The sequence below is a fragment of the Gymnoscopelus microlampas genome, assembly GCF_963454915.1.
Source record: "Gymnoscopelus microlampas genome assembly, chromosome: 19".
Classification (NCBI taxonomy): Eukaryota; Metazoa; Chordata; class Actinopteri; order Myctophiformes; family Myctophidae; genus Gymnoscopelus; species Gymnoscopelus microlampas.
Window position 1 is genome coordinate 24,828,782 of NC_139956.1, and position 21,232 is coordinate 24,850,013.

At 43.5% G+C, this 21,232-nt stretch overlaps 1 protein-coding gene across 1 annotated transcript in view; it reads right to left on the reverse strand.

Moving 5' to 3' along the window:
- The window catches only part of LOC311034334 (pyruvate carboxylase, mitochondrial-like), a 454,227-nt gene that overhangs the window by 36,665 nt on the left and 396,330 nt on the right, over positions 1–21,232 (reverse strand). The window contains exons 20-21 of the mRNA XM_084042211.1: positions 16,135–16,292; positions 13,959–14,045 (exon numbers count right to left, since the gene is read on the reverse strand). Of these exons, the coding sequence (XP_083898337.1) occupies positions 13,959–14,045; positions 16,135–16,292 (245 nt within the window). The remainder of the gene's footprint in view (positions 1–13,958; positions 14,046–16,134; positions 16,293–21,232) is intronic.

Genomic DNA, 21,232 nt, shown 5'->3' on the forward strand with positions numbered 1-21,232 from the left:
ACCCTCCATTTGACAACTTTCCCCTTTCTGCTGTGTTACTGCAAGACTGTCTTTCTTTCTCTCCTATTTGTATAATTTCCCTGGCTCCATTTAGTCCTCCTCTATCATTCTCTCGTTTTCTGCACACCAGCATCAAGGCTAATAGTGTTTCTTATTAACTATCCAAATCAGCTCACTAAGCAGTTCGATTCTGCTCGCTTGTTTTTGTCAAAGCGATACAAGCACCTTATTTCTCCTTCATATGTCAATATACTTGTTGTTCAAAAAACCCTCTCTCTCTCTCTCTCCCTCTCGCCCCCACCCTCCCCATCTATTTTCTGCTCCCAGGTTGTGCTTCTCTTTTTTATGGTCATATCTGTCTTTTCCTGACGTATCACCTTCATTTGACTGTCATTGGGCGAAGGTGACACACTGACACAAACACACTGACATACACACTGACATACACCCCCCCCCCCACACACACACACACACACACACACACACACACACACACACACACACACACACACACACACACACACACACACACACACACACACACACACACACACACACACACACACACACAGGATACAAAAATTGGATTTTCAACTTTATGGGCACCATATATGATATTTTCCATTTTTATCCAGGAGTGGGTAAATGAAATATGGTCCTCACAGGGTTAAATATCAGATTTTCAGTTCCAGTGTGAATCCATCTTCAACATGGCTCTCTTTATTGCTTGATACCATGCTCTCTTTTCCCTCTTGTCTTATTTTCTCTCTCTCTCTCTCTCTCTCTCTCTCTCTCTCTCTCTCTCTCTCTCTCTCATGTGTCAATAATCTGTCTCTCTAGTTGTTCTGCTCTGGTCTCTCAGCACACTGATGTTGGACTGAGTAAGTTCTACTAACAATGAACATCTAATACATCAGACCACACTTCCACGTTTGCTTTCTCTTATTCTTTCTATTTTTTAACAGGTTTCCTCTGCTTATAGCTCTCTTTCTTTCTCTCTCTATCTTGCGCACGTACGAACACACACACGTGTACCCTTCCTGTTCCTCTCTCCCTATACGTCAGCCGTTATAGATAACTCTCTTTGGGAGGTCCTTCAGTGGAGGGAGTGAGAAGCTGTGAGTGTCAGTGTTTACAGGTAGGTTTGAGAGTGTGTGTGTGTGTGTGTGTGTGTGTGTGTGTGTGGTGTGTGTGTGTGTGTGTGCGTGTGTGTGCATGTGCGCATGCATGCATGTTTAGGCTCAACTATATCCAGCCCTTAACTCCTGAGTGGGCAACTAGCCAGGGCTACAGTAAGCGTTATATCACCCAGAACAGTGTGAATACGAGTGTGTGTACACGCGCACACACACGCACACACACACACACACACACAGTGAGCCAGCCAGGAGTGGAGTGAAGAATTGTACCTGTCAGGCGAAGAGGAGGTGGAGAAGGAGAGAGGGGCGATAACGAGCGAGTTAGCAGGAGAGGAGGAAGAGGAGAGAAATGAGAGATGCTGGAGGAAAGATTAAGGATACATGAAGGAGGCTGAGCTGAGAGCTGAGAGAGAGAGAGAGAGAGAGAGAGAGAGAGAGAGAGAGAGAGAGAGAGAGAGAGAGAAGAGAGAGAGAGAGAAGAAAGAGAGAGAGAGAGAGAGAGAGAGAGAGAGAGAGAGAGAGAGCGCAAGGCAACATACATCTGCAGCCCCACAAGCAATATAATAAAGAGCTTCCTGTGAACACTGTGTGTGTGTGTGTGTGTGTGTGTGTGTGTGTGTGTGTGTGTGTGTGTGTGTGTGTGTGTGTCTAATTGGAACGGGAGAGTATGTGTGCACACAGACAGGTATACGAAACTACTGCTACACCAACACACACACACACACACACACACACACACACACACACACACACACACACACACACACACACAACACACACACACACACACACACACACACACACACACACACACACACACACACACACACACACACACACACACACACACACACACACACACACACACACACACACACACGACCAGCATCAACGTGTCTTCTTATCAACAAGCTAACCATGTCAAACACTGGAAGTGTCTACAGTCAAATTGCACTGTGTGTCAAAAGAGATTCATGTCAGGTAGGCGTGGCAAGAGATGTCAATTATTTGTCTGTGGACCCCCTGGAACCCTAATGGAATCTCTCTCTGTGTCGGGCCCGGTTGGATCGGACAAGGACTGATTGTCCTCTAGTGTATGTGTGCATCTGTTGATCCACTTCAATAAGTAGCAGCACATGTGTATATGATACTACTGTGTGTTTCCATAGAGATAAGTGTGTATAGAAAGCCAGCTGAAGAGCACTAGACAAGATTGGTTATTGACTGGTTATTGTTAGTGTATGTGCTTGCTTGCTCACACATGCATACATGTGGGAGTGCTATGTTTCTGTATACGGCACACTGTAAAGGTCATTACACACCGGCGATTATGCGAACATACGCAAAATTCGGACTTGTTCCGAATAATTAAAAGACGCTTGACGCACGTGGAAGCTTGCATTGACTTTATAAGGTTTTAAAAAAAAACTATTATGCGCATGAAAGAATCGCCGCCGGTGTGTAAGGAGCTTTAATCCTCTATTTCCACACATGCTTCCACTGAGTGTGTGTGTGTGTGTGTGTGTGTGTGTGTGTGTGTGTGTGTGTGTGTGTGTGGTGTGTGTGTGTGTGTGTGTGTGTGTGTGTGTGTGTGTGTGTGTGTGTGTGTGTATGAGTGACCCAAACTAGTGAAAATAGCAGATCTACAAACAGTTTTTTTTATTAATGAAATACTTTTGGAATATGCAGGAATTGATGTTGATTGATTTAAAGTTGTGATTTCTTTGTTTAAACTTTTTTTTTAAATCTAGTATATAGTATAATATATATATATATTTTCTTTAAATTTAAGAAACTGAAAAAAGGAGGTATATTTACTCGCGACCCATAAAAATTGCTCCGCGACCCAAAGACGGGTCCAGAGTCTCCTGACCCACTGTTGGGAAACAGTGCTTTATGTGATACCTGACAAGCGAGACTGGTCTCCTCCGCTCCTCTGGTCTCATAAGGTTAAGTGAACAGAGTGAGAGATGTTGGCCATTGGCAGGCTAACAGGACGGAGCGCGCTGCCCGCAACAGCAACATTAAGACAAACATTGGCTTGTGCAGCGAAGCCCGGCGAGCCTTAATTGAATTGAATTGCTATGGAGAATGGAAAATGGGAATTGAGAAGGAAAATTGAGTAGGACAGAGTCAGAGAGAGAGAGAGAGAGAGAAAGAAAGAGGGGGGGGGGGGGGGGGGGGGGGGGGTGAGCACAAAGAAAGGAAACGCTGTAGAGTGTGGATGTTATATGAGAAGGGCAAGCAAAGTAAGAAAAATTGCCGCCGGGGATGAATTTGTCATAAAGGCGCAACAGAGATACTGTAGAAGATGAATGGTGAGAAAGAAATTAACCCATTAAGACCTGGAACTGTGTTATTTTTAGATTTGAGCTAAAAAGCATTATTTTACACTTTAGGCTATTCAAAAAAAATAGCAGATATACAAGCTCATAGCGCGGCACCGAGTGCCGCGCTACGAGCTTGTAGATCTGCTATTTTTGAAAAATCGTGAAAATGTGTGCAAATCTTTGAATATATATATTTTTAAAGCGAACATTTTTAACTCAAATCTTTACTTCTGGGGGTCCCTGGGACAACATATTTTGACTGGGGTCTGCGGCCAAATACATATAATTTTGGGGGTCCTTGACATGAAAAAGATTGAGCACCACTGATATAGAAAAATACGTTTTTCAGAAAATTGTTGGGATTTAGGAGACATGTAGAATCGGCTTCAGGTCTCAATGGGTTAAGAGGGTAGAGTGATAAAAACAAACAAAGAATAACATAAAGGGAAGAGGGAGAGAGGTGAGATCATGAGGGATGGATTTAAAATAACGGAGGCAGGGTTTAATGAAAGACAAAATCAACAAAAAAAAGCCAGAGGCAAAATTCAAAGCAGAAGTAAAGAGCTTGTAGAGATTTTTGAGCTCATACTGTGTGTGTGTGTGTGTGTGCGTGTCGTGCGCGTTGCGTATACACTATGGATGCTCTAGTCAATCGGCCCATCGATCGGGTGGTCTCAAATTGCCCCGATCTCTTTAACCCATTCAATCCGGGAACACATCTCTGTCATGCTGCGCTATGAGCTTGTAAATCTGCTATTTTGTTTTTATCGTGAAAAGTTTGTGCAAATCTTTGAGCATATATTTCTTAAAGCGAACATTTGTAACTCAAATCTTTGCTTCTGGGCGTCCCTGGAACCAAATAAATAAACAAATTAATGTTCGCTTTAAAAGAATATGTATTCAAAGATTTGCACAGATTTTCACGATTTTTTTCTAAAATAGCACAATCTACTAGCTCATAGCGCGGCACTCGGTGCCTGTGCTATGAGCTTGTAGATCTGCTATTTTTGAATAGCCAAAGAAATCGAAAATGACAGACATGCGCTCCCGGGATTCAATGGGTTAAACCGATCAATGACACATATATTTATAACTGCATTGTGCCTGTTTGTTTTGTGCTAACTGCTTGGCTGAAAATACATCACAATGGTTCAGACTGAAGCTTTATTCACACTGGACCGGTATCATCTGGGGGACCTCTTGGAATTCAGAAATGATAATCTCCCCACGTCTGTGGTTCCGCGATGCGCTTTCACAGCGGATAAGTGGAGTACTCGAATTTACTGACAGCATCGCCCAAGAACGAAAATGTCAAGGAACTGTGTGTGACCGCTGCGTCCTGGACACTATCGTTCCTTTGCAACCGAATCTTGAACGAAATGAGCAATCGATTGCGAGCAAACAGGCATTGGATGTGCAAAGAGTTACGCTACACTCGCTGTGTGGGGTGAACCACGTTACCAAAAGCAATTTTGTGAAAAGAAAAAACTCACAGACGACCTCCGCAATTATTACAGATGACCAGAGGTACCCAGGTAATACTAGTCACATGTGAATAGGGCAGGGGTCTTCATCGTTTTTCAGGCCAAGGACCCCTTAGCTGAGAGAGAGATGAAGCAGGGACCCCCACTATATTGTATAAAATTGTGTTGCAGATTAAATCTTTTCATAGATTTCATAGATAGTTTCATAGACTTGTTTAGCGTTGTGTTCATGCTAAGGTGTATTTTCAGACAGTTAACCAATAAACCCTCAATACTTGTACTTGATCTGCTCTTTTCCCCCGCTACACCAAACCTCGGTTAATGACCCCTCAGGAAAGGGATGCTAGGGTTCAAGTGGTTAATGTAAAAAAAAAAAGCTGCCTATTGCTCAAAGATTTGGCTGCCCCCCCCCCCTGTAGTAACTCTGAGGACCCCCCAGGGGCCCCAGACCCCCTGTTGAAGGTGCCTGGAATAGGGCTTAGCTTCACACGGCAATGACTTCTTTAAAACAGTGATCTCTTAAAAGCGACAGAACAGATTTTAACCAACATTCCAGTGTGAAAACATAATTGAAAACGTATTCCAACATCAACAAAATGATGAATATTTGGAGGGCCTAGTAATGTACAACTTCATTTAGTGGACATCTGTATTTAATGAAAGTGAAGCGGAAAAATAATATGGGCCACTGTTTTACACGTAACATTAAAGTTGTATTATGTATCACTTTTTTAGTGAATACAAATTTATTTTGTCCAATCTGTATGGTAGAGTATGTTAATACAATGTAACTAATACAATTGGGGTGGCTGTATTTGGTCTCCCTGCTCTCCAATGAAACATTTAGAACCTGATTCTGGATTGACTGAAAGTCCAAATTCAATTTCTCCCTTCAGCAAGCAGGGGAGAACTATTAGCTCAGTATAAGAACTTGCACCGGACTCCGGGGTTGAAATCTGGAGTTGAACAGGAAAGTTAGCCAATTCTGTTCTGTCCAAATGTCAATCACTCTAAATTGCCAAACTGCAATACAGCTGATAATCCTAGTTCAGACCAAAGATTCACAATGAGGGGAAACTGTTTTACAGTAAGCCCGATTTATACGGTGTTGACAGCGACGAAAATAGCCAATCTACAGGCTCGTAGACGCAGAAATCCTGTTCGTAGCATCCCTAGTGTGCACGTACGCACATAAATCTCACACACACTCGTGCTTCAAACTTCCCTTGGCCATTCACCCTGGGTGGTTCGGTCAATGTAAATAAAGTGGTGAAATTAAACTGCCAGAAAAATAATGAGAAGAGGGACAATGGAGGGATGGCAGGATGGGTAAATGAGACCATGAATTCAAACTATGTGAAAAATATTAACACCCACAAAAAAATGGGATATGTGAAAACATTTCCGAGATTTACGCGCGCGCGCGCGCACACACACACACACACACACACACACACACACACACACACACACACACACACACACACACACACACACACACACACACACACACACACACACACACACACACACACACACACACACACACACACACACACACACCAAATTACTGTTGTTGCTGCTGCTGATGTAACGTATCAGCACAATGTTCTTATTGTATAACAGTCAAGATTAGCTACATGCCCTGACAACCGTTTACCGTTCAAGATTACAATCGGAAAACTGCTTATCTATAGTGAATGAAATGAACACAAACAAACAAATAAATAGGCCTGGGTTCAGGGTTGATAAAATGTATCAATGAACACGCAGTGAAGTTAGTGTCATGGGATAATTAAGAGAAGCTGTCAGCTGGCCAGGTGAAACGCTGGCGGAGGGTAGATGATAACAGCAAACATTTTGTTTGTTGTTATCAGAATTGGAACACGAGAGCAAAACACTAGCAAAAAAATGTAGTTTGCATGCGGAAAATGTGTACATGGATGTTGCTGCAAATCTGTGACATATTTGCGCACTGCACCGGTGTGAAGGCTTAAAGAATGGCTTTAGAGAGCATCTGAGAGGGGGGGGGGGGGGGAGAGAGAGAGAGAGAGAGAGAGAGAGAGAGTTTTGACAGAATCCAGGGGGGTGTCAGACTGTCAGACAGACAGACAGACAGACAGACAGACAGACAGACAGACAGACAGACAGACAGACAGACAGACAGACAGACAGACAGACAGAGAGAGAGAGAGAGAGAGAGAGAGAGAGAGAGAGAGAGAGAGAGAGAGAGAGAGAGAGAGAGAGAGAGAGAGAGAGAGAGAGAGAGAGAGAGAGAGAGAGAGAGAGAGAGAGACACAGAGAGAGAGAGACACACACACAGAGAGATAGACAGAGGGAAGAGGCGAGCAGATGAGAGAATGAGAGAAAGCCAGAGAGTGAAACTGAATGCAGAGAGCATTACAGAGTGGGGGGATCCATCTGAGTTAATCTGGAATCGTTTGCCTCAGCCAAGCAAGGAAACGGGAGCAGCAAGGCAGAACCAGCCCAGTCCAGAGCTGCCAATACACCGCTGACAGAGTGGGAACAAGGGCGAGAGCGCTAAAGAGAGGAGGAGAAGGAACGACAAAGCCATGCCCGATCAAACTGAACTGATTTCCCTCAAACTGTGCCAGAGCCATCGCTCCATATAACATGTCACTGAGTGCCACTAAAACCAGTCTGGCGCCAAGAAAAGACCCAGATGCTTCCTGAGCGAATGTTTAATGAGATTAACACCCAGAGACGTGCAGAGAGATTTGGAGAGGCAGGGGCTGGAATTTCAAAAGGGCACATGCACGAGCGCGCGTGCATGTGCCCCCCCTGCGCGCGCGAAGCGCGCGCGCGAAATTTTGCGGATATTCGTCGGATTCGGGTACTTTTTTACCCGTTTTTTGTTACTTTATTTCGGTTTTAGGGTTAGGTTAGGGTTATAGATATATAATAAAAAACATTAAAAAAAACTTTTTTTAATAAATGTTTTTATTGGTGGCTTTGGATAAAACATTGGTGGCTATAGCCACCGAAACCCCCGCCTAACGACGCCACTTATTCTTCTGTATAATGAGTACTTTTACTTAAGTAAAGAAATTGAGTACTTTTCCCACCACTGCTGCTGACACAGCCAGAGAGAGCGAGAGAGAGAGAGAGGGAGAGAGAGATATATATAGGCTCCTGCTTGACAAGTAATTTCAAATTAACAGCTATGTATATATTTTTTTTGTCCATGATACATACCTAATCTGTCTCAAACAATTGGTCCGTGTTCTGCGTGCATTCACTGCGTTCAGTTGTGCCCTCAGTTAGGTCTCGATTGTGTATAATATACTTCGTTTGCCGGGCGGTATCGCGCACCCAAAAAATAGCCGATCCACAAGCTCACAATGCCTGGCGTTGCGACGCGTTGTGAGCTTGTAAATCAACTATAATTCTGCGCGAGCACTGCACGGCACGGGGCTCAATAATTAGTAAGCTTTACTGCAGGTGCGAGGCCAACGGGCGCGCAGGGGTTTCTACAGTTTACAGTCAGAGGAGACAAGGGCACTTTTTACCGACAGACAAAAGGGCAGGGGCTCAAGCCCCCTTTGATGTCTATGTGTGCACGTGCATGTTAACACCCTACTACAGGATGTAACAGCAGGATTCTAGCCAATGAGGACAGACTTTGGCCACTTCTGCTTAGCAACATGTTCCAGGAAATAAGGCCTGATATAATACAGGTGTCAAAATAACTATTTCAATTTTGCTGGATAGAAGGGTTTGGACGGTGCCAACTCCCCTAGCGCTGCATACAGTAATTGGATGGCATCTTTCAGGCGTCACATGATGCTTTGCCTTTGGCTTTATTTTCTGGTGGGCTGCTTGCCCAATCTTCTCCCATCCTATATGCATGAATGATATGAGTCATGCTAACTCAGTCATTTCGTGTGTTTTTTTCTGGTTTCTTGTGAACTCTCATCACCGCCCACACATCTCTCTTCACATCAAGCAGCAATATCTGGGTTGACAACACATTTGTCTATATTTTCTTAAGATAGCAGAGTGAGACAGGAAGCTAAGGCTGGAGAGGGGAAAGATGTGCAACACATTGCCCTGGGTAGAATAAAAATATAGCAAGAGCCAAATAGAGTCAGCACACTGGATCACGCTCCAAAAGTTGTATGTATTTTTCTTCCAACATTGTTCGTGACGTTTCGAGCCCAAGTGGCTCTTCCGACTTCTGGCACGTTAGAGTGGATGTGCTGGCTTTTTCCCTTTGTTTACCTGGCTACAATCAAACCAGAGACGTCGCAACCATAATGGTCGGCGTGCGTTCCATTCACCCACCATTGTGCCTCACAACATGCATTAATGTTCCAGATGTTATTCTTTCTCTCTCTTCAAGCTTCTTCATACAAGGAGCATTTGCCTGTTTTACCTTTTCTCCTTGAACCGATCTGTTCACCCTCAGTGGTGGAAAGTAACTAAGTACATTACTCAAGTAGTCTGTTCTTAAGTCTGAACTTAAGAACAGTTTTGAGGTATTTTTGGAGTATTTACAATTTTCAATATTTTCTTTACTTCTACTCTACTCCATCTCAGAGACAAATATTGTACTTTTTATTCCACAACAATTGTATGAAAATTGTAGTTAGCTACTTTGTACATTTTGATTATCTTTCCACTCAAACAGAGAGCGTCTCCTTCCCAAACCCCAATGGTTCTAATCAGCCCCCCGCCCACAGGAGTGGCCCAATTCACTCACAACTTGCTACAAAAATCGCTCATGAAAAACTATATAATCTCCTACATTCCATTTTCCACCTTCACATCTGTCTCCTTCTCTAATAATCAAAAAGTGCTATATATTTCATCTCGCACTTTACTTCCGGATGGTTCGTTTTGCACCTTTTTTTGCCACATCGGTCACGGGAAAGAAATAAGCGATGCCGTGGTCTATGGAAACGAGCCCAAAAGTGCACCCAAATAAGCCCAAAATCGCTTATACAAACAGTCAGACCTGGCAACGCAGCCTACGCCAATCATGTGTGAGAGATCTACAAGCTATGGGCCAGTGACGCCACCGTATCTTAGCAACAACGACAGCGCTCACTCTCATTGGTCGTGTCATGCCAGGAGCAGTCTCCAGACAATGGCATCGCAGAGAGCTTGCTGTAGCCATCACATTCAGTCGCACCAACGACGGACAGGGAGCTGTGATAGTGGCATGTAGCTAACGCTAACGTGGTTGTCATGCCTGCAGCGGCTGTGCAATCACTTTGTCAACAATGCACGTTCGTGTGGTGAATGTCAATATTGCTGCTCAGTTAGTCCATTGTAGATGGTGTATGTTTGTGTGTGTCTTCTGGAGAACTATGTAGCTCCACAGCAACTACAGTAACTAACGTAATGGCAGGACCGCCCCGTGCAACGCATGTTAGGCTGCATTATGGTCATGTAGTAATTACAGATAATTTCGCTCCAATTAGAGCAGTGCTTATCAACCCTTTCAGGCCGCCCCCCCCCCCAAATACACGTAATTGATCTGGCCACCCCCCCATTTTGTTTGACTCCATTCCACAAGTAAATATTGTGAAAATAGCAGATCTACAAGCTCGAAACGCCTCACGTTGAGAGGCTTTGTAAGCTTGTAGATCGGCTATTTTCTACATGATTGCCTCTTTCTTAGATTATTTGACAATGTGGCCAATGTTTTTATAGTATAGTTTGTTGACTACTTTTGTTGCAGAAATGGTAATTTCCTTTACTTTCGTTTTTTTATTGTCTCCGCCAGGCCGAAAGGCATGGCGCAAGACCTGTCCGTCCGTCTGTGATAGCTAATCTCTCACATCGTTGACTTGATCGCAGCGAAACTGTGCACACACACTCCCTGGATGCCAATTCAGAACCTCTGCCCTATTTCTTTCACATGGCCCTGTTACAGTGCCACCAGGAGGCCGCTTTTTGCTAAACACCTTTTCTCACAGTACTCCTACATATTTTGCCCAAACATCACGCAAATCGGTACACAGTATCTCCACAGTCATTAAAAAAAAAACCCTTTCAGATTTTTCATATTCCATCCTGATTGGCTAAAATGGCTTCCAAAGTCTGCAGGACTGCTCCGTTTGGACCAAAATGCCTCACATTATGAACACAGCATGCACTTTCCGTGCAACTTTGCACCCACATTCCCACTATGCCGAGGAAGAAATTCCACTTGAGATTTCTCTAATCAGCCTCATGGTGGCGCTATAACAGCCCGATGTGGAGAGTCAGTGAGAGCTGGATAAACGAGGTAAAATGTGTCAAAAGGACTCTGTACGGCTGTCGATAAATGAACACATGACGTCGGTGGGAGAGGAGATATTGTGTCTTTTGGACAAACAGCAGCGTGGTGCTGATGTTTGTTGTGTGAAGCAGCCTAATGTCAGAGTGTTTGTGTTGGAGCGTCTCAGTGCGGCTGCAGAGTTCATGTGCAACCTCTTCCAGAGAGAGACAGAGACACTAGAAACTCTGCTGGAGAAAAAAAAAACACTGCTGGGCATTGACTTTCATATGGACATTGATCTACACACTGCAGGTATATCTGCTACACACACAACATCAAACTACACACTACAGGTATGATGCAGCGTTTGCATTCCAGCCTGCATGCCAGCGTAGTTCCCATATGGTTTCAAGGTGGGCTAAACCATATGGACCCCATGTCAGCAATGTCAGCGGCATCCACTTCAGTCCCAACTGCGATGCCCATGCAGGCTATAAGTAGCTTCTACCTGGCCCTTAGGTGGGCCCCAACTAGCCATGTTTATGTGGGACCAAGGCGGGTCCTAACTGGGTTTGCCCATGCAGCCTTTAACTGGGTTCTACCTGGGCCCTAGGTGTACCCTAACCAACCAGAGTGCAGTGCCCATCGCTCCAATTGTTGTGACGTCAGGGCTCTCAATACTGCACATTGGTGGAGGAGGAGGGGCCGCAGGGCGACCGCACACATCGCTGAACCAATGGTAGCCCACAGATGTTTCCTCTGGGGATTTACAATCTGCCCCTCTATGCCACATATCATCCGCACTACAGGGTCTTCACTGACCGAGCCACGGCCCCACTGGCCCTCAGGACGCTACGCCACTTACATGAGCTGCCAAGTGGCCGCGGGCGCTACGTGGGCGTGGCCGCGGGCTAGACGCGAGCCCCCGCGTAGCGGGGGCGAGCTTCTAGTTATTACAAAACATACAGTAACCACTTCAGCCCTATATACATTTCGGCCATTTGAAAATAGCCGATCTACAAGCTCACAATGTGTCGCAAAACTTGTGAAATAATACATTCTGCACAACGAGTACTTTTATTTGTGGTACTTTAAGTACATTTTTATGCCAATACTTTTGTACTTTCACTCAAGTAAATCTTTAATTCTGGACTTTTACTTGTAACAGAATATTTCTACGTTGCAGCATTGATACTTTTACTCAAGTAAAAAAAGTACTTTTTCCACCACTGTTCCCCCTGAACCCCTTCCCGTTTCCCTGCAGAGTCCTCCTGAATCTTGCAACTCACATCTACCAGCGTGACGGATGGCTGCAAACCCAATGGGGCCAATTCCAATCGATTCCAATGCACTAGTAATTCAAGCGTGCCCTTGAGTTGGCTGAGAGATAGCATTCAACGAGTCCCCTTCAATCGCTGCAGCGGCTGGAACAGTGAAGTAGTTCACAGAGAACTCAGACCCACAGAGTGGGTGTTGGGTGTTTGTATTAAGCGACTTTGAGTACCTAGAAAAGCGATATATATATATATATATATATATATATATATATATATATATATATATATATATATATATATATATATATATATATATATATATATATATATATATATATATATATAATGTGCTAGCAAGACCTGACCGTATCAAATAAATGAGATGATCCCTTTACACATTATGCTAGTGGTTCTCAAAGTGGGGTTAGGGGACCCCCAGGGGTCCTTGAGGGGGTTCCAGGGGTCCACAGCTATATTGTTGATAGTTAGGAACCAAATGGACCTGTAACTCCGAAAGTGCACAAATGGAACCAAATGGACCATTACGGATCAATTTTCTTCCAATTGTACACTCTTTGTTGTGAGGGTTTGTGGCCAGATGCAGTGGTTCCCAAACTGGGGGTCGGGACTCCCAGGGGGGTCCCCCAATCATTTTGGGGGGGCTAAGATGATTAGCTTAATGTGCAACATTGTTTTCTCACTCAACAGTAAACAAACCAATATAAAGTAGTGTATACAGGCTAAGAAAGGAAAACCGGTGCGCTTCCTCTGGATGCCTTCTTAGTTTAGGCAGATCTTTTAATCTGCTCTGAGGAATGCTACGGCCGAAACGCGTTAGCGTTCACATCTCAATAAAATGAGAAACCACATCTGAGCCACTGTCTTGCAACTTTATTTTGGAGTGCCGCTTTTTTCCACTTAGGTGGTTTTCTTTTGAGTGTATACAGGCTATCTGCACATTTCTAAAGGTACAATTGAATGATTTTAAGACATTTTTAATACCAAATTGGCCAAATTGTCAAATATTACGTAAGAAAGAGGCAAACATTTTGAAAATAGCCGAACTACAAGCACACAATGCCTCGCAAAATAGCCAATCTACAAGCTCACAAGCTCTTGTGTGCTTGTAGTTCGGCTATTTTCACAATATTTATATGTGGAACCGAGTCAAACTAAATGTAATGCCTACAATTCCAAGTGCTTGTCAGGGTGGGGGGTCCCATGTTCAAATGTGATTATTTTGAGGGGGTCGCGGCCTGAAAAGAACCCTTGGCCGAATGCATAGCAAACGGTGGGGTGGGGGGGGGGGTCCTTAAAAAAAAAAAGAAGTTTGAGAACCACTGCGTTATACAACGTTATGATGGTAGAGGAAAGCGTGACAACATTGAATTTCAAAGCCCTCTCTCTGGAGGAGCAGGAGGAAATAATGCTGCGGCGGCACGGTTCTTTTCATGCTCCGCGTGTAGCAATTACAGCAGTATGTAATTGTTGTGTCTCACCTTGATGAGGTCACCCAGGAGTTTGTTGGCCTCGGCGTAGGCCTTCTTCACTTGCTTGAACTTGTTTCCGAGACCCATGCTGTGCGCCTGGGGGGGTAGAGAAGACATGAGATGGAATGAGAAATGAAGAAAGGTGGGAAACAGATGAATAAACTTGTTATCTCAACCCAGGCCCCTCCGGGCAAACCGCAGATGCATCATCATCTGGGCATTACGATTGACAGCTACAGAATATGCTATATATGGCTGCTTGTGATGCTGTCGCTACAGAAGCTATAAAAAAGTAAATTCAGGATGTTTTCACTCATGCATAACAGTCTGCAGAATGATTAAAATGTTATGAATCTAAAATGTGTTCAATATTAGAATGTCTTCTGTATTTGCATCTGTACCTCTCACATTCATATACTGTATACAGTGTGTGTGTATATATACACTATAGTATATATTATATATATATTGTATAGACGCACTGCGCATGCACGCACTGCGCATACGTGCGCGTGCGTGTGTGCGCGCACGCGCGCACACACACACACGGTACAGTATATAGCTCACTACAACGGCTGTTGTGTTGCTTGCATGTAAGATTGTAAGAATGCCTTTCCACTGCAACCTACCATAATGTGTTTGGCATGTGGTCTGCATGTTAAGCAGCCAGCTGTGTTAAGAGCTCACACCTATACAGTAGTAAGTAAGTAAGTAAGTAAGTACATTTTATTTATATAGCACCTCTCACAGAGAGAACTCACAAAGTGCTCAACATATGTTGAATAAAAACAAAAACAAGCAAGAAAACATTAAGAGCTATACAATTCATGTGCATTAGATGACAAGTTGTATATGCTTGCATGTTGTTTTCTTTCTTTTGCACCGCCCCGTGGATGCAGTCGCTTCCAAATAGTCTTTGACAAGTTCCGGAGCATAACTGTGTTCGAGTGTCGGTGCAGAGACTTAAACATGCACCATGCATGTGTGCCACATCGCGTTAGCAAAAAGTGCACATAAGCCCTTCAGCAGTGGTGGAAAGTAAGTACTGTACTTAAGTACAATTTTGAGGTATTATTACTTTACTGGAGTATTTCCAATTTTCAATAGTTTTACTTCTACTCCATCCAAATATTATACTACAATTATTTGAAAACTTCAGAAACTAGTTACTTTGTAGTTTTAGATTGTTAAAAATACAGCTGGCACAGGCCAACACATTGACATTGATGTTTACACAAAGGAAACGACGGCAGTGTCGTGCCGAAACCTTGGTCCAATGAAAAATACAGAACATCTTTGAGGATAAGAAGAAGAAGTGTCAGATTTTCGCTTGGGTGGTTATCGTATACGTAACTTTGACAATGTACCATGGATCTAGAGACACTAATGTAAGCCCAAGAGGGTCGTCACTTGGAGCAAACAAAACAGGCGTAAGGATTCTACTGCACACCAACTCATATTTGACACAGCTTGAAGCCTGCCACCAAGAATCCTTTAATCTCTAGTTTGGATGTTTTGTTTTTGTCAAACTTTTCAGACCGTTTTTCTTTTTTGCATAATGTCTTACTCTGTCTGCTTTGAATACACAGAATCGTCAACTCGCCACGCCAGGCTATGAAACTTCATATATTAGATCTATATTTCAACATAATGGTGCAGTTTGGTGGTTTGTGATGAGCCACTGGGCTCAACTATTATGCACACCTTTAGGCTGCCCTTGTTAGTCGTGTCTCGCATCCAAGTTCTCTTGTTATGCAAATAGGCTTTGTTCAGACCGCAGGGAAGTGCAATTTGTTTCTGAAATGTGATCTTTAGAACTGACTGTCCACACTGTTATCTGCAAGTGATCAGAACGGATGTATATTCAGAAATGTTATCAACCTATCTGCATTGGTTGCTGTGGTAATAACATAACGACATAGGCGTGAGTGATGCTTAATTTGTACTATGTAGTATATTTTCAATGTGGGTTCTGGGGACTCCAAGGGGTCCCCAGCAAAAGTATACTACATAGCATCACAATCATTTTGACCACTTTACATGTACAAGTTCACAGCCGCGCTGCGAGCTTGTACATCTGCAATGTTTTGAACGTTTTTGCAAAAAAATCTAAAATGACACAGATGCTTTCCCGGTTTTAATGGGTCAAGTGGTTAAAGTGCCAGTAGCAGTAACAGGGTCATACCTGGAAGTGCAGGTTTGTGTACTGTCCACCAGGTATCTCATTTTCATAGACGTCCGCGTTGCCAGACTTCATGGTGGCGGTGCAGTCGAACGGCGCATACAGGCCTCTGGCCACCTCCCAGTACTCGCTGTAGTCATACACATTCTCCAGGGAAACGCCTGCAACACAGACAAATAATCACAGTTATGAGTATGGTTATCAAATACAATAGAACGAGCAGCAATTCTCTCAGACACACCGGTGTGTGTGTGTGTGTGTGTGTGTGTGTGTGTGTGTGTGTGTGTGTGCGTGTGTGTAAATGAGTGAATGTGTGTAATTAGTCAATTGCTTTCAGTGGACACTAGAACAGCGCTATACAGATTTCCCCATTTATCTGAATGAATTTGACCAGGGCAAGTGTGTTCTCACAAATGAGGGCTGTGAAGATTGAAAATTAGCACATAACCAAACCTCAGCTGTTACTAGAACAAAGGTATTATTTCACTGAATGAATTAGTACATTCTTAAAGTGTCCTTTCTAATGTCAGAGTGCACCCTATAGCTACACCGTAGTAGTAATATTTCTGCCTCCTCGCCTCCTCCACCGTGACCCGGAAATTGTTCATGTCCCAAATGTTAATATACTTTTGGATGAGTCGAGAGCAAATTGCAGAAATGTTTTTGTCAGATATGCGTGATCCCGCCAGGCCGGGTTGCCTACCCAGGTCTGTGAAATTCATAGGCAGTCACAGTAGCCAATTGGAATGAATATGCGTGATATACAGTATACTGGTCTTTTTTTTAATTAAAATGTCCTCCTCCACATGAGAAGCGCGAATAATTGTCGCTTCACCGTCACATTTCACCGTTTTAGCGCTCCTTCAGCAGCCAACCCGAGGTTGGTGCCCTGTGCTGCAGCACCTAAAGCCCTTGCATTAAGCCTGCACTGTCTACAAGCTTGTAGATATGCTATGACGTGACTAAAAGCTTGGTGCCGGCCACAAATGGGGAAAACAAGACTTTGTTCAAACACGCCACAGCCTGTATAAAATAACAACAACATCATCAATTACTACAATAATAATGGCAAGTAAGTATTCATTAGTTACAATGAAGGGAAGACTTGCGATACTGACTCCATTAAGACCAGCTCAGCAGAAGAGGAATACTTCAAAACTCTGTGACAGTAATGTTGTCATAATGATGTGGATGTATACGCTACATAAAAATCACACCACCAGAGGAATTGAACCCCATGCAATAGCTCGCCGACTGTTAAGCACAGCTGCAAATTGAAAAACCAATGGGACATTACTATTGGGTCGTTATGGCTCACTCAGCAAAATCTAGTGGGGAAAAAAAGAAAAAATTACAGTGGACTGATACACAAATGTACAATGCCACTACACCAGTATGTATGTACAGTACAGTACTGTGTTTACATACATGAGTAAATGCGACAACTTGTTACAATGTTATTTGAACCAATCTGCCTTGGGAACGTTTCCTAAGCCATGTGGCCCATAGGTCAGGAGCCTATCCCCGGTTTCCTTAGCGTGAGGAAACCATGATGTACAGGTACACCCCTGGACATGATGCTAGTATGTCACAGGGACTAATCCCCAATCCAACACTTGATGCTGGCTGCTGAGTGCCAAGCAGGAAGGCATTGGGTACCATTTTAATAGTATTTGTCAGGGCCGGCCGCTGGCATAAGGAGTCTGGTTACTTAGGGCCACAACCACTGAGGGGGGGGCCACATGATCTTTTTCATATCAACACATTTCTGTATTGTTTTCACAATGCATTTACAGAACCTCGTAAGTCTCTGGAATGCACTGACTTGCTTAGAATAACTACACAAAAGGCCTATAGAAACGCCTATAAAAACTCCTAGTCCTAGGTGAAGTCACCTGCAGGATCCTGTCACCATAGTCACGGAAATTGTTCTGGCTAATTGAGAAACCAGTGAACATTACCACCTCAAACGGTCACACTTCTTGAGAAAGCTTGGCTCTCTAGTGATGGCAGATCAGCTATATTAATAATTTCCAATGAAGATGTCTGCTCTAACACCTTCCTGGCACCTGACAGATGCAACTAGCTCAAGCAGCGTTGAGGAGCGAACTTATACAGGTAAAGTCAATCGGGCGTCGCTGACTATGTGATCCAGAAGAGACATGTTTTGTCTGACATACTCTTCTACGGTTTCTGCAGGAGCAGGAAGAAAGCTCATGCTCGCAGGCAATCAAGAAGTAAATAGACAGATATTTAGATACCTTGAAGTATGATCATCTGCTCTACAAAGGTACTTGGATGTTCACAAGATTCTCAAATAGCCTGAACACTTGCTGTGACAGACTGATTGACAGGTACCTCGAATGAGGTGTAATACTGTATGTCTCTAGTGGTGACAGGTGAGAACCATGTCAGGATGGAAGGATGGTGGGCATCCTTTTTATTCTATGGTAGTGTATGCGTGCGTGCGTGTGTGTGATTTGGTGCATGTGCTGCAAGTGTTTTAACAAGTCTTGCTTAGGGCCACCAAACACCTGGTATTTGGTGTGACTCGGCCGGTGCGGTGGGGGACTCTAGACCGTGTGAAACAGATGGCACACGGGATTGGACAACTTTATTATAGTTTCGGACACATCGTTGCCATTACCTCTTGTCCATCGGGATAGGGAGACATTGAGCATAGTACAAACAGATTGCAGCTTTATATTTTGTCCTGTGTTCCATCTACGTTTGAAGACCCCCCAAGGACCCCCTAAGCTGAGAGAGAGATGAAGCAGGGACCCCCTCTATATTGTGAAAAATTGTGTTTCAGCTTCAACTTTTTTTTCTTGCTTGGTCTGCTCTTTTTCCAGTCTACAAAATTACCTATTTGCCCAGAAAAATGCAGATCTACAAGCCTCACAGTGCGAGGCGTTGTGAGCTTGTAGATCTGCTTTTCTTTTGGCTAAAGTTCTCCTCAGAAAAGGGATGCTAGGGTCCAAGTGGTTAATGTAAAAATAAAAAATCATATCACACAAAGATTTGGCGACCCCCCCCCCCTGTAGTAACTCTGAGGACGCCTGAGGGTCCCGGATTCCCTGTTGAAGACCTCTGATCTAGCCCGTATGTCTGACAACAATTCAGCCGTGGCCATCTTGGGCGCACCAAAGCGGGGATCACCATGGAAATGGACACTCTCTGTTAACTCTTTGATGGAGAAGAAGGTATAGGGTAACACGCTTCCATTTTAAATGCATTGTGCCTGGCTAACGATGAGGCAGATGGGCACGCCGCCTACAGTAATGTGACAAACTCAGACTGTGATGTTCTTAACCCACTAAGACCTGAGGCCAATTCTACAAATGCCTTATAAATCAGTAGTAACTTTTTAGTGTCGAGGACCCCAAGGGCCCCAAAATGATATGTATATGGCCGAGGAACCCCCATATGAAAATGCTTTGTGCCAGGGACCCCCTCAAAAATCAAGATTTTCCAAACAGATTTTTCAAAATAATGTTCAAAAATTGCAGATGTACAGTACAAGCTCGCAGCACGGCACAAGTGAAATGCTCTAAATCCTAAGAGTTTTCTGAAAAACGTATGTTGCTATATACAGGTATATAACTCAAATCTAAAACGCTTTCCCGGATTTAATGGGTTAACTAAATGACTGGGGAACATTTTTCCTCTATGGTAATTAACAGAGTAAGTAGTAACTACTTCAAGATGTGTTTGTGAGCTCTCACTGTGATGTTGTTGGAAAACGACGGCACTACGAATGTAATGTGAAATTAATGTGCACGGGTTCTTTGGGTTGTGTTTTCTTTTGCACGCACATTGCAGTCTGCCAAGCCAGTCGGTACTTAGGTCCAGTTTCCCCCCCCCCAGCGCTTGAAAATTGCACAAATCATCAAATTTCCTGGATGCTTTTCACAGGAGATGGAACCATGAATGACAGCCTGAGCTCTTATGTGAAATTAAACCCTCTGAAATCCAGACGTGACAGCTCGAGCCCAGGCGTTCAAACAAGCGCTCAGCTGTGTCTTCAGACAAAACACCAAATCCACTGCGCTACGGCTCCACTTGAATTGGCTGTTTGTTTGAATTATCTTCACTGCCAATAGCAATGGGAAAGTGATATATTTAACTTACTGATCATCACCAGAGAAACGGATCTCTTCTCTTGTGAGATAAAAGACCCCCGATTTCAGTAGTGGAACTGATTGTTAACACCACAACAGTGATCAATCAGCTTTTGTTTTTAGAAGCTGTCAATACGGGTGTCAGTTGTGCCTTCAATGTAACACTGTCAGTAGTGCCTTCAATGTAACACTCAACAGTAACGCCTTGAATTAATACATAAAAGCAGTTTGGCCTGTTGAAGTGATGCATTGTTTTGTTCGTCAAAATGTCAAGCTGTGCTTCTGAACATGCCAACAATCTTCAGACACATGGCACAGAATCTCAACACCATTACCCCGAATATCATCGGGAATCAATCATTGGACTATTTCAAAACTACTCCATATACTCTTCATATGCTTTTCATTTAGCCACTTAGCATTAGCCAGTTTCTACTAATCATGTAGGTTTAATAAGAAAACAAACTGAATGATCTCTAGCCCATTAAAACCCGGAAAGCGTCTGTCATTTTAGGCTTTTAAGTTGGCTATTAAAAAATAGCAGATGTACAAGATTGTATACATCTGTTATTTTTGGACATTTTTGGAAAAATCTTGAAAGTGTGAGAACTACTGATTTTGTAGAACCGGCCTCTGGTCTTAATGGGCCAGTGCAGCTATGACAGTATGGTACAAATTGTACCTCGTTCATTGTTCATCGGATAAAAATATCTCATCAGTTATACGTGTGAAATATGGACAGTTTGATGAGCGTCGTTAGGGATTTATATGCTGCATAAAATGAGCAGTGAGAGTCATTATGTGACACAGAGGTATTTTACATGTTTATTGTTCACGCGTGAACCAGCGCTGCTAAACGCTCCGTGACCGTCAATTAATGTATCGATCAATCAATCAGACCGCAGACTCTCTCTCTCACTCACACAGCCATCAATACGAGTCATTAGTGATACTACATCACTTTAACCCATTAAGACCTG